Below are 12,813 nucleotides of genomic sequence, written 5' to 3'. Positions count from 1 at the left end.
CACCCCCCTTCTCATTCTCCCAAAAAGCTTTATAATGACTTTTAGTAAAGAAATTATCATTATTTACATCATAATGTCTGCAGAGCCGAGTAATATAGTATTTTATATCCTTTCTTATGTGGCTTTTTGTTTGTCCTGGAGTTTCTACTCCCCCATTGATTTTTTATGCCTGATTTGCTATATGCAGTGCATTCATCTTTTCCAACTATTCCGGTATATCCATTCTTTTCAATCTCATTTTTCCTAGACTTTCCTCTTGGAGTCTTATTTCCTTTTGTCTCAATCTGGACCATAGTTTTCATCCTGAGTCATCCCTTTGCTGCTTTCCTGCATTGAATCCACTGCTTCCTGGATTCCATGTCTTCTTCCTTGATTAATTCTTGTTTTGGTGAAGCACAACCTCCAAGTAATTTTCTATGCAAGAGCATATGGGATAGGAGGATTAACTGTTCCCCAAAGTGGCTGTAACCATACTTGACTTTCATCCCTGTTGTTTTCAGTCCAGTATCTTCTTCCCACCCCCAGATGTACCTTAATCCCAAGCTTGTATGGGATTTCAGGACTTTTGGGTTCTACACTGCCTCGGTGTACTCATTAGGCCATGGCTTCCTGACCCTTGAGAAAGCACTTAGCACTCCTCCATTACTTCTCATTTTCCAAAAGTGTCTTTATACCTTTTAAAAAATTCCTTTAGTGTCGGTTTAGTGGGATCTTGGGAGGGGAAGGAAATAAACAACACACATGGTCGATCTGTCACCTGTAACAATAGTCTGTGATTTCTCTTTAATCAGACTCTGACCAAAGCATTAAAGTGAGGATAAGCCTAAAATCAGCTCTTGGAGAAAACGCCGTGAGTATTCTGGACAGTGCATCCGTGACTTTTTCGTGCCCTCCCTTAAATAGAACACAACAGGCCCATTCCAGAATGGTCTAAATGATGAGAGGCCACGTGGTTCTCCTAAGAACAAGTCCCAGATTCTGGCCTTCTGCTCTTTTACCCGCCCCCCCACAGTAACACATTCTTTATTGGATTGGCTATGTCTACTTATTCCTTGTTACCTTGAAAGTGTTAAGAAGAATGAGAAAACATCCAATCTTAAATAACAACCACCCACCCTTCCAATTTACTCTTATCATCTTTAGTTATACTCAAGGAAGAGAACATGGTTATATTTTGAGAGATGGTTTGTTTTTAGAAGTAGTGTAGGGACCTTTACTTTGTTTTGTTTAGTCAATCTATATCGTGGAAGCTTGTTAAAAATGCAGACTCTTAGGCCCAGCCCTGGTGCTGCTTAATCAGAATCTGCATTTGCACAAGCCTCCAGGTCCTGTGTGTACACAGCAAAGACTGCGATGCTCTCATTCAAAACACTGTTTCTCAGACCTGGCTGCACATTGGAGTCACGTGGGATGTTTTAAAACTGTTAATGCTTGAGTCCCATTCCCAGAGATTCTGACTTCATCCCTCTGGGGTGTGGCATCAAGAGTTGGGTGTCAGAGTTTTAAAAGCTCCCCAAATGATTTTAATTACAACAAAGTTTGAGAACCACTGATGTAGAGATGCATTTTGGGATAATAAAATGTTTTACAGAAAATCATATCACTCACACCTTCATGTGAATTACATTAATCAGCTAATGCCTTCTCCTAAACACCTGTTTCCGGTTATCCAGTCTGAAGAAGTAGTGGCTTTGGCTGGGAAAGAGGAAAAGGTTGTCCCAGGCAGATGGGGATCGAAGGCCTGGGCGAGGACATAGCACCCTGAAGGCCTTGCAGGATTGAAAGACAATCTGGGACTAGTGGATAAAACAGTCCAAGTGCTAGAGTAAATTGTTACTTGCACTGGAAAGATCCAAAGATTGCATGTCTATCCCCTTCCTTTCCTGGGAAGTTAAATATTGTCCAAGGCTCCACAGTACCTGTAGTGTAATTTCACAGATGAGTAAGACATCTGAATATAAATAACGTAGTAGGAGTCAAAAATGAACATTTAAGAAAGAAATAATAAAAATGGACGTGAATCACTTCCCAAACCATAAAATTCAACTTACTGTTTCTTAACAATCATTGAGTGTCTGTGGGATTATTTCTCTTTCTGTCATGTTTTTATTAGCTCTCCCTTGGCCTAATAAACTTTAATCACTCCAAAGTATCCAGCAGACTGGGTTCCCTTTCAATTATCTTCGTTTTATTTTGACATCTGTGCCATGTGTTCTTTCCATGCAGTGAGGAATTGGTAAATACTCTTCAGAGGGTTTGATGGTGTAACATTCTGAGGCCAATGTACTGAGTAAAAGACTCCTTTGATGAGACCAGAACCATATTTCTAGCACACCAGCTACACATCCCCAAAGTGGGGATCAGAGCCAGAATGTCTGTCCAGTTCAAGCTATTTCATGACTAAGTCCACCTGGATCTTTTGAGAGAACTCAACCTTTATTTATTTTTTTAATATAGAAATAGTAACCAGAATATTATTAGTAGTGATATTAATAATATTATTAGTACTAGAGCAACTTTTTCTCAAACCTGAGTGATATCAAGCTGTAGTTAATGTAACAATTCCTTTGAGAAATCCTGTAATTGTTTTTCCTGAGAGGTCAAGGACAGATGCAAACTTTGTGCCATTCGTTGATCTCTACTGCCATCTACTGGAGGAAAGAGTGAATGCTTGTTTTTCTCTTTTAACAAGTTTTTCATAGACTATGCAAATGCATAAGCCATTGTTTTGGATTGGAAAACAAGAACAAACAAATTGTCTTGTTGTTTACAGAGTTATTTTTTCCTTTGAACCTCAAGTTTCTTTATCTTTTACATTATACATATCTGAGAATTTACTATAAAATAGTAAAAACTCTGCATATTTGTCTACAGTATATGGACATTTTAACCAAAATCCATGACTTGCGTGACTCCCCTCTATAAACACCCTGCCCTCAGGGTGTTTATTTTAGTTTACACCAAACTAAAGTAAAAGAATCAGTGAACCCAGTGGTTCTTGGCCTGACCAGCAGCATCAGTACCAACTGGGAGCTTGTTAGAGATGCACATTCTTGTAGGTTTTGCATGTATCCTGTGATCCCTACTGAGCAGTGTTTTTCTTTTGAATTTTCAGTATGAATGGAATGACAATGAAATGTACTTGTTCCGGTCATCCGTTGCGTATGCCATGAGAGAGTATTTTTTAAAAGAGAAACACCAGACAATTCTTTTTGGGTGAGTTGATTTGCTGTGCTCTCAAGTTATTTCCATCAGAACTTCCCTTATTCTTGGGTCTGAGAAGATATGCTTAACCTTTTATTCAAGTGAAATTAAGAAAAACCTCCTAATATCTTTCAAACTTTGACTTTCTGGAATTTGGATCACTCTATTTAGGGATGATTGTGACTTATTTGACTTGTAGATTGTAAAGAGCATTTTTCTTATTATATGCTCTTTCCCCTCCCCTCCCCTCCTCTCTCCTTTTTCCTCCTCCCTTCCCTCCCCCAAGTGCTCTCATGCACCCTCAGCACGGAAAGAAAAAGGCAGAAAACTTTGCCTTCATTGAGCTTGTGTTCTAATGCGTATGTTTTACTTGTGAGTGTGTGTGTTAGACAATCAACAAAATATATAAGTGAAATATAGTAGAATTAGATGGTTATAAGCGCTAGGGAGAAAAATACAATAGGAAAGGGGCTGGGGAGTGCTGGTGCATGTGTGTGTATAGGCTTCACTTTTAACTAACATGGTCAGAAAAAGCCTCATTAATATTTGAAGCAAGAGACAGAGCCAGAGGGGGGTTATCACTGTGTGAGGGATATAAATGATAAATGTCTAACTATTACATTGTTTTATATACCTGAAGCTAATTTAAAAAAAATAAAGAATTTTCCAAGATTGAAAAATTTTAAAAAAAATAAGTATACATAAATAAACAATAAAAGCAAGAGAGAGCCAGTAAGGCCGACAGTAGGGGGAAATGTTTCAGTCAGGGAAAACAGCAGATGGAAAGATGCTGAGGAACGACTATCCTTCAGCAGCAAGGAGGCCAGTGTGGCTGGAGCCGAGAGAGCTAATAGAAGATAAGCAGGAGGTACTACGGTTAGGGTGCTACTGGGGCATGGGTGGGGAGGGGAGAAGAAAGTTCCCGTGGGCCTCACAAGCCGTTCTAAGGACTTTGGCTTTTGTTCTGAGTGAGAAGGGCTTTGAGCTGCATGATCTGCCTTAGGTTTTCCTGGGATCACCCTGGCAGCTGTGAGAGCACAGCCTTGTCACATTGTACTATGAACCCCACTCCTCCCCCTCACCCGTGGGTGTAACATGACACCTCTGTTGGGCGGGGTAGCGTTGGAGGATGTAAATTCACCACTTCTGTCCATGTTACCAAGCCACTGCTGCTCACCAGGTTGTTTAGCACAATCCTGGGTCACCAGTGGTTTCTCGCTGATTCCTCTGGTGCTTTTAGTTTGAAATTTTTCTATCCTGGAAAACAAATGTGGTTCTTACATGGTGGCAGAAGAAATAATGCCAAGACTTGCTGTCAAAACTTACGGAGTTGAGTTCATGTGCTTTGGGCAGCGTTAAGCTTTTGGACAATTACATTCTTCAGTCGTTGCCCTGCCCCATATCTCCTACTTCGCCCTGTGACCCTCCCCCTAATCTCCTTTTCACCAGCAGCAGAAGTCTTCATTCTCTTTACTGTGTCCTTTCTTTACAAAGGAAGATGTTTCTCTTGTTTGTCCACAGGGCCGAAAACGTGTGGGTGAGTAATTTGAAGCCAAGAATCTCCTTCAACTTCCATGTCACTTCACCTGGAAATCTGTCTGACATCATTCCTAGACCGGAAGTTGAAGGGGCCATCAGGTGATCATTTACTTTCAAACTATATAAGGCTGAGGGGTTAACAAATGCAATAATAACAATAACTAATAGCAAGTGTGCTCTTACTGTGTGCCAGGCACTGATCTGAGTCATTTACATGTTTTACCTCATCATAAAATCATGGGTTTTAATTCCAGGAGGATGTCATAGCAACGGCATTGTCTTGATTTGGGTTCCTTCAGATGCAGGCCCTTAGACAGCATTTGAGTGTGTAAGTAGTTTATTTGGGAGGTGATCTGAAGAAGCACTGACAGAAATGTGGACAGGAGACAGACAATTGAAGAACGATAATGCGTGACCTGTTATTGAGCAAGTTACCCTTGCTCAATAGAGCTTCATTCTGCTGAGAGTTCTGGGAGACTGTATAGAATATGCCCCTGAATTGTCCCAGCAGAGCTGGGGTATTTATTCACCACCTCCCATCACTCTTTGGCTGAGAACTGCTTCCAGGGGACATGAATCCCCCAGCATTTTGGGCCCACAGGCAGGGCAGACTCTTGTGACCCGAGAATGCTCTCCAGCAGAGGCAGCAGGTCCTGGCTGAAGAAAGTCTGGCTAGCACTCATGGGAGATGTTTCACTGCAGAAGGGACATGGGCAGGTATTGATGGCCTTCATTTGCTAGGGGACTTTGATGTAGGATCCATTTAACTAACCCAAGTCTGAAACAAAGTAGACAGGAATAGGTTTCCTTAGACACTGGGGAACCTCCACGTTAGGAGAGGGACGTGCTGTGCACAGTGAGTGTTTAGAAGCAACAACCTGTCCATTTGCCTCAGCCGTTTCTCAAAACAACAAAAGCAAAGAATGGGTAGATGTAGCTGGTTCCCCTTGTGTTCAAAAGCTTAGGATACCCACTTCTGTGGGAAAGCGCACTAGGTGGCCCCCTTGAGCCGCTCTTCATCTTTGGAAGCAGAACTAAAATGTGCTGGGCTGTGTGTGTGTCTAGAAAATCTGACTTAGTTGGGATGTCCAACCCAGCCACGCCCAGAGACTCACTGACTTCCTCCAAATGACTTGTCTCTGTTTGGGGGAAGAGTGCCAGCTGAGATCATCATGAAAGAGCACGGCCCTCCTGCACGCTGCAGGGGACCTCGAACTTCCTGTTTCCAGAATGACTTGAGACTCTTCCAGGCTGAGGTTGCCAAGGGTTACATGACTAATTCTGCTTTGACCTCTCTCTCTCCCTGGGTGGGCTCTGACCGCCTGCCCTGCGTTTTACCCAAGGGTAGGAGGGTGGGATGCCAGACACTTTGGTTTTCCATCCAGAATATTCTCCATTTTGCTAGTTTTTGTTTTGTTTGAAAAATAATCTCCATCCTTTCTTTCTCTATAAAATTCAGCCATGTCCCATCCTGGTGCTGGATAAATTGGCAAAGGCCCCTTTCCTGTGTTCGTCCCAGTGCTGCCTCCAAAGGTCGACACCTTTTAGTTGGAAAATATAGCTGGGTATAGGACCCGGTTCATTGGTAGAAGAGGTGGGCCCGTTGTCCTCTTCCATTATTTCATATAAAGTCATTGTAGACAGACTCTGACAGAAGGGAAGTTCTTGCCAAATATGCTAACTTTGCCTTTGCAACACAATCGTCACAAATGAACAAGTGCCAGCCCTTTGCATGTTTCCATACTTGCAACCCACTTTCCAGTGAAGCTGTTGCCAAGCCTAATCCAGGTTGTAAGTTGTGAAAGGAGCATCATTGTCAAAACTCATATCTTGCATTGGACCTGATTTCATTGTTATGTAAGGAGTACATTCTTAGGATAAGCCTTATCGGATCCTTTCAGGAGCAATGATATATAGAGTAAATAATTACGCGCCATTTTATTTTGCCTAAGTGTCCCTGTTGCCTGTGTTTTGCTTTTGGGAATAGGATGTCTCGGAGCCGTATCAATGATGCTTTCCGCCTGGATGACAACAGCCTGGAGTTTCTGGGTATTCAGCCGACACTGGGACCCCCTTACCAGCCACCTGTCACCATATGGTTGATTGTTTTCGGGGTTGTGATGGCAGTGGTAGTGGTGGGGATTGTTGTGCTCATCATCACCGGAATCAGAGACCGAAGGAAGTAAGTGATCTTTCCTAGACTTAGCTATCCGAAAACAAAGGTTTAGGGAAAACCAACTGGGAAATGTGCAGTAAGTGGCAGGTTGCACAGAACAATGATCAGGTTTCCTCAGCACTTCCCCGTCCAGCCCTCCCACACCGTAGGTGTCCAGCCTGGGGTGTACTGGCACGCCCGTGCTGGGAAACTCCATCCTGGCCCAGCATCCTTGCCCTACTGCCAAGAGGCACTGCAGACTCGGCAGCAGGTGGGCGCCGAGGATTATTCTTACCGATGCATCCTCCCCGGTCTAGGCATGAGCCTAGACACTGGGTTGGTGATGGGTTTGAACTGTGAAATCGTTGAAGAGTGAGCTCTGAGATCTACTCTTGAATCATCTTCATTCCTCCGTGGGTGTCTCAGGCTCCCTACCATTCCCTTAGTTCATGGGTCAGGCACCCTCTCGTTTGTTCTTGAGTTGAAGATCCAAGTTCCCTGAGGATTTAAATCAGTAGAGGCCTGGTTTATAGTCTTGTTCTGCCACTAGATATTTTTTCCTGATCTTGAGAAATCATTTACTTTCATTGGGCGTATGTAACTGAGGTTAATAATATGTTATAACACAGAACAAAACTCTATGCACACATTTTAGGTTATTTAAACATGTTCTTCGTGGAATTTTTACAGGCACTAGTCTATTTTGCTCGATTTTCTTCACTATAGAGATTTTCAGTTCCCGAAAGTAGCTTCATTTTTAAAATTAGGTATTGAATAGAATACATCCATATGGTTAAAAATTTTTTAATGCAAAAGGATACATAAAGTCTCCCTGTCACTCTTTGCTTCTAAGTTCTCTTCCCAAAGCTAACCAAAATGATCAGTTTCTGGGAGACCTATTGAATCAGAACCTTTATTTTAGTAAAGCCCCCGCCCCCAGCTGATTCACATGCACATTACAGTACGAGAAGCACTCGTCTACTTACTAAAAATTTGTGCATGAGATGCTATTCCAAAGTTAATTCATTCAGTTATTTGGGGATACCTCCAGCATGCCACACACTATGTCAATAGAAGGTACACAGAAAAATAAGACCAGCTACTCAGCTCAGTACTTTCATACATTAATGTCCTCAGCAAACCTATGATGTAAATACATAATTATCTTCATATATATGTAAAACTGAGATTCCGAGAGGCCAAGTACATTCTCAAGTTTACACAGCTAATGAGTAACAGATTGGGATATACACCAGATTCCAAAGCTGGTTGTTGTGTACTACAAAGCTGTCCTACCCGCATCTTTATACTTTGGAAGTTGCTAATTTAGTAGGGGAGCTCTTTAAAATGAGGCGATTGGCTACATGACCACTGAGTTCTTAAAAATAATAATAATGGTTAATATTTACTGAGGATTACATGCCAAGTACGGTGACTGATCTGCCAGCATTATTTCATTGATGCCACATAACTGCCATCATTTTCTGAATAAGCAAACTGAGGCCCAGAGGCCTCTCTGACTCCAGAGCTCAAACCTACCCAGTCTCTTACTGCTCTGCCAGCCATCTCGACAATCACAGGGCTAAAGAAGTGAACCCAGTGCACTGCAGGTGTTTATAGTCCATTACAAGGGGACTGATATGCAAATGAATACACCAGTGATTAGATGCTGAAATGTAAAAGACCCCAATGGAGTCTAAGGGAGGCCATGTCATTGTAACATATTAACATTCTAACATTCTAGTATTCTAACATATTAAGGTGACTTCACTTTATTTAACAGGACAGATCAAGCAAGAAGTGAAGAAAATCCTTATTCTTCCGTGGATTTGAGTAAAGGAGAAAATAATCCAGGATTCCAAAATGGTGATGATGTTCAGACTTCGTTTTAGAGAAATCTATTTTATTTCCTCTTGAGGTGATTTCATTGTATGTAAATGTTAATTTCGTAGTCCAGAAAATATGAGATTATAAAGATGTTATTAAATATCAGAACCATGGCTGTGTTCAGGAAAATTGTCCAAAGAAGACATGCCCGAGGGGAGGGCCTCTTCACTTGCATTGCTTTTGGTATTTATTTCTGCATCAACATTTGACTTCTTTTCTGTTTCCTAAAAGAGATGTTTATCTTTGAGAATAATAGAGAAAGTGTGTCTTTAGCCTCCCGGGCTGTTCAGGGGTAATGGAAATGGAAATGTCTGTTGTGTTGCTGGAGCGGAAAAAAAGCTACATGGCAGGAGTAAGTGTAGGAACCTTCTACGGAATCTAGCTGGATGGCTTCTAAGGCCAGTGCACGTGAGCTGATGGAGCTCCAGGGATTGGGAGTGACACACACTGTTCACTTTCTTTAAATTCACGTGTGAAGGATGATGCGCTCTCTCCACATTAACGTAATCTAAGTACTATACTGATTTGCCCAGTAGGGGTTGGACTAGACCATGCCTTCTACAGGATGACAAGTCTAAAAAGAGAAGAACCCAGAGAGTGTCAGAAGGTGTTGCCTTCTCAGTTCCAAGCTGTTTGATCATCATCTCCCAGACAAGATTAAAGTAGCCCCCAGGGCCTCCATGACCCCCCACCCTGCACACCTGGTAGAAATTCGCTTCTATTGTTCTCTAACTGTGGACTGAATGGAAATCCCAACTGAATATCACCCTCTGAAGTGGGCACCCAGTTTCTTAAATCTTTTGTATTCACTCACAATGTCTGAGCAGTGCTGAGCACAAAGCAGACACTCAATAAATACTCGATTTGCACACTCTTGTGGTGTCATGGGTACTTATGTGTTGGGGCTTCTGTAGGTTCTGTCTGTTTTTCACTTCCAGGGACGAGGTTGCCCTCTGACCACCTGGGACCCTTGACCTCCCAAGTATCCTAGAATGTATCCCAATTTCTTCAATTGCTTTATTGTGCAAAGCAATTGTAAAATCAGTCTGAAAAGAGTATGTTAAGATGACATACACCCTCAGGTTAGGAACCAAACCTGATGCTGCTTTGACATATTTCAGAATCCCCAGACCAATTCTGAGCACAGCATCCACTACCTACCTGAAGACTCACTTAAGATAGGTTAAATGGATCAAAATATCCAAACTCTACCTGTCAACTCACTCTGCGTGGTGACCAGCATAATGTTAGATAACTTTGTTCTTAATAAATTCTATAGAGATAATGGTGATGGTGGATCAGTTAGCCAAGTCAGGGGATAACGAACATTTTCTTCGCTTCCAAGACAGTGTAGGCAGGCCCCTGGTTTAGAACAACGAGAAATGCCAGAAACCACCACTAAACACAGTAAAACAGCATTTTAACAATTATTGTGCATGTTTTAAATAGTATGACTATTGTTCCTTTACCTGCCCACCCCAGCATCACTGGACTTATTTTCTGATAAACTTCTACTAGTATCTTAAAGTCTTGCTTGACTTCATTTTCGGAGGCAGGTTTCTAAGCCAGGCTTTGGCCTCTTTTTATAATAGACAATTCTGTATTGTTTGAATTTTTTTCAATGAGCACGTGTTCCTTTAGTTAGAAAGAAGATTGTTAGAAGATCAAATACATAAAAATAAGAAGAAAGGAAAACAACCTTCAAGGTGCGGGGGGAGGGGGCACCAGCAAGACCTAGTTTAGGCTTGGGACATCTTTCTTTGGGGGGGTTCACAGTCTATGCTGCAGTTCCTGGTGGACAGGATGGGAGAGCGCAGCAAAGGCTGCTACCCCCACGTGACTGTGGCCCACTGAGGAGGGGGGGATGTGTTAATTGCTCCCTGTACCCCCTACCAGGAAAGAACCTGGCACATGGTACATGCTAAATAAATGCTCACTGAATGTATAAATGCCCTAGTGGTTATTTTTAAAGTTCCATTTATTATGCATTGAGATTTGTGTGCCTCTGTAAAAAACAGAAGACTATTATCATAAGGCAATTCTGCTGAAAAGAAAGGAATCATTATTTAAATGTCAGGAAACAAATAACTAAGAGGGCTCATTTGAAATAGTTGGGGGGTGAGGGGGTGAGTGGGGTGAGAAAGAGTATGAACGACACCCACAGCATAATGAGGTCCCCTAAGGCAGTTCAGACTGCACAGGAACATCTGGGCGCCTGTTAAAAATACAAATTCTCAGGCTTCACTCAGACCTGCTCTACCAGAGTCTCTGGGGTAGTTCCTAAGAATCTGTTTTCGTAACCGTCCATTTGATTCTCATGAATGCATGCATGCATGCTAAAGATTGAGGACATTGAAACACGAAGGCAAATGTCCACATTTCTGTACTTGTTAATAGTATATTTAATTATCGTGAGAGTGACAATATAAAGAAAAGAATATCCAACAAGTAATTTTTCAATTCTGTTCAATCTTTACACATGTTATACACCCTCTCTATATTCCAATCAGAAAATATGCTTCTGCTATAGGCTGGGAAGTGTAATACAAAGAACAGCATAAACAAAATTACTAATTTGACCTAAATTTCAAGGAAATCTTTTGTTTCCTACCTTGTTCATTTCTAGGTACTATAACAGATAAACAGCACACAGAATACTATTAAGAACTAGCTAGATTACATTGTCTGTGCCTTGCTACTTTCCTTAAAAAGAATAAAGATGTTGGCCAACATTTACATTCATTCTCATCCGATCTCCTAATTTCTTCTTCAAGGCTTGTCTTTTTCCCGAAGTGGTTCAATGGAAGTTAAGAGTTGCTGAAATGTGGGACGCTTCTCTGGAAGCTAAATAAAAGAAAAACCCAACGGTTTAGTTTCTGAACATTGTAATTAAAAATAAAATATTTATACCTCAGTCCTAAAGCTAGCAACTTTTAAAACACTACAAACATTTCTACTACTAAAGAGAAAACAACTACAGCCATAAAAATTGAAAAGAAAAAGTATCTTTATTTGCATGAGATATTATTGTATACCTGGAAAAACTAAAAGAATCAATGATGGAATCAACCCAAAGAATAAAGGAATTCACCAGGAGAGTGGTAATAAAATTAACATACAAAATCAGTAGACTTCACATATGTGTACCAATTAGAAGACATAATGGAAGAGAAAATCCCATTTATAGTAACAACACCACCAAAATAAAGTACTAACAAAAATGTACCTCCCAAATGAGGAAAACTTTAAAACACTGCTGAAAAATACAAATTTAGACTTGAACACATAGAAAAATATTTCTTGTTCTTGAATAGGACAAATCAGTACCATAAAGATGTCAAATTTCCCAAGTTAAAATGTAAACTAAATATAATCACTTTATAAAGGGATTTTTAAAATCAAGGTGGGGAGAACAAAAATCTGAGAGAAAAAAGGGAAAAGACAAAAGACATAATTCTCAGAAAGATACACAAATGCCCTTACAAATATACCTCACTCATAATGAAAGAGGGACATGAAAGCTGCACTAAATACCATTTCTCATCTATCTGATTGGCAGGAATTCAGAAGCTTGACAATGCTCTGTGTGGTGAGACTGTGGGCAAATAGGCACATTGCTGGAGGGGCAACTCCTGCAGAGAGAAATTTGTACGCTACTTTTTTGATAAGAAAGAAAGGGAAACAAAAACATGCATATACTTACCTGCTTATTTTTGTGCAAAGAAGTACAGGAAAGATAAATCAGAATCTAATGAAAATTGTGTTTTTCCAAAAGTTGCAAAATAAAATATAAAGAGGGGAGACTAAAATGTACAAAATGCTCACTATATGCAGAACCTCCAGTTGGTGATTGTCTCTGTGCAAGCCCCTCTCAATGGATTCTGCCACAATCCACACACTTTCACGGACCATCTGCCGGAAGATGGCAGTTCCTCCCTGTTCAGGGCCCCCTGTTCATGGATATTGCAGTCCTAGCCCCAGGAGCCAGAGCAGGAGGGCTGGAGAGGTCCCAGCTGCAACTCTTGTCT

At 41.2% G+C, this 12,813-nt stretch overlaps 2 protein-coding genes across 3 annotated transcripts in view; one reads left to right on the top strand and one right to left on the bottom strand.

Annotated features, from left to right (window-relative positions):
• The window catches only part of ACE2 (angiotensin converting enzyme 2), a 38,778-nt gene extending 29,119 nt beyond the window's left edge, over positions 1 to 9,659 (top strand). For both annotated transcript variants that reach the window (XM_019746337.2, XM_074323404.1), the window contains 5 exons: positions 792 to 850; positions 3,116 to 3,216; positions 4,726 to 4,842; positions 6,731 to 6,925; positions 8,682 to 9,659. In XM_019746337.2, the coding sequence (XP_019601896.2) occupies positions 792 to 850; positions 3,116 to 3,216; positions 4,726 to 4,842; positions 6,731 to 6,925; positions 8,682 to 8,790 (581 nt within the window). In that variant the 3' untranslated portion in view covers positions 8,791 to 9,659. The remainder of the gene's footprint in view (positions 1 to 791; positions 851 to 3,115; positions 3,217 to 4,725; positions 4,843 to 6,730; positions 6,926 to 8,681) is intronic.
• A 1,512-nt stretch (positions 9,660 to 11,171) lies between these two features.
• BMX (BMX non-receptor tyrosine kinase) overlaps positions 11,172 to 12,813 on the bottom strand; it is a 42,495-nt gene continuing 40,853 nt past the window's right edge. The window contains exon 19 of the mRNA XM_019746241.2: positions 11,172 to 11,629. Coding sequence (XP_019601800.2) covers positions 11,555 to 11,629 — 75 coding nt within the window. The 3' untranslated portion in view covers positions 11,172 to 11,554. The remainder of the gene's footprint in view (positions 11,630 to 12,813) is intronic.

Source organism: Rhinolophus sinicus, chromosome X (genome assembly GCF_036562045.2).
Source record: "Rhinolophus sinicus isolate RSC01 chromosome X, ASM3656204v1, whole genome shotgun sequence".
Taxonomy (NCBI): Eukaryota; Metazoa; Chordata; class Mammalia; order Chiroptera; family Rhinolophidae; genus Rhinolophus; species Rhinolophus sinicus.
Note: the sequence above shows the minus strand (reverse complement) of the source record. Positions and strands in the feature narration are given on the sequence as shown.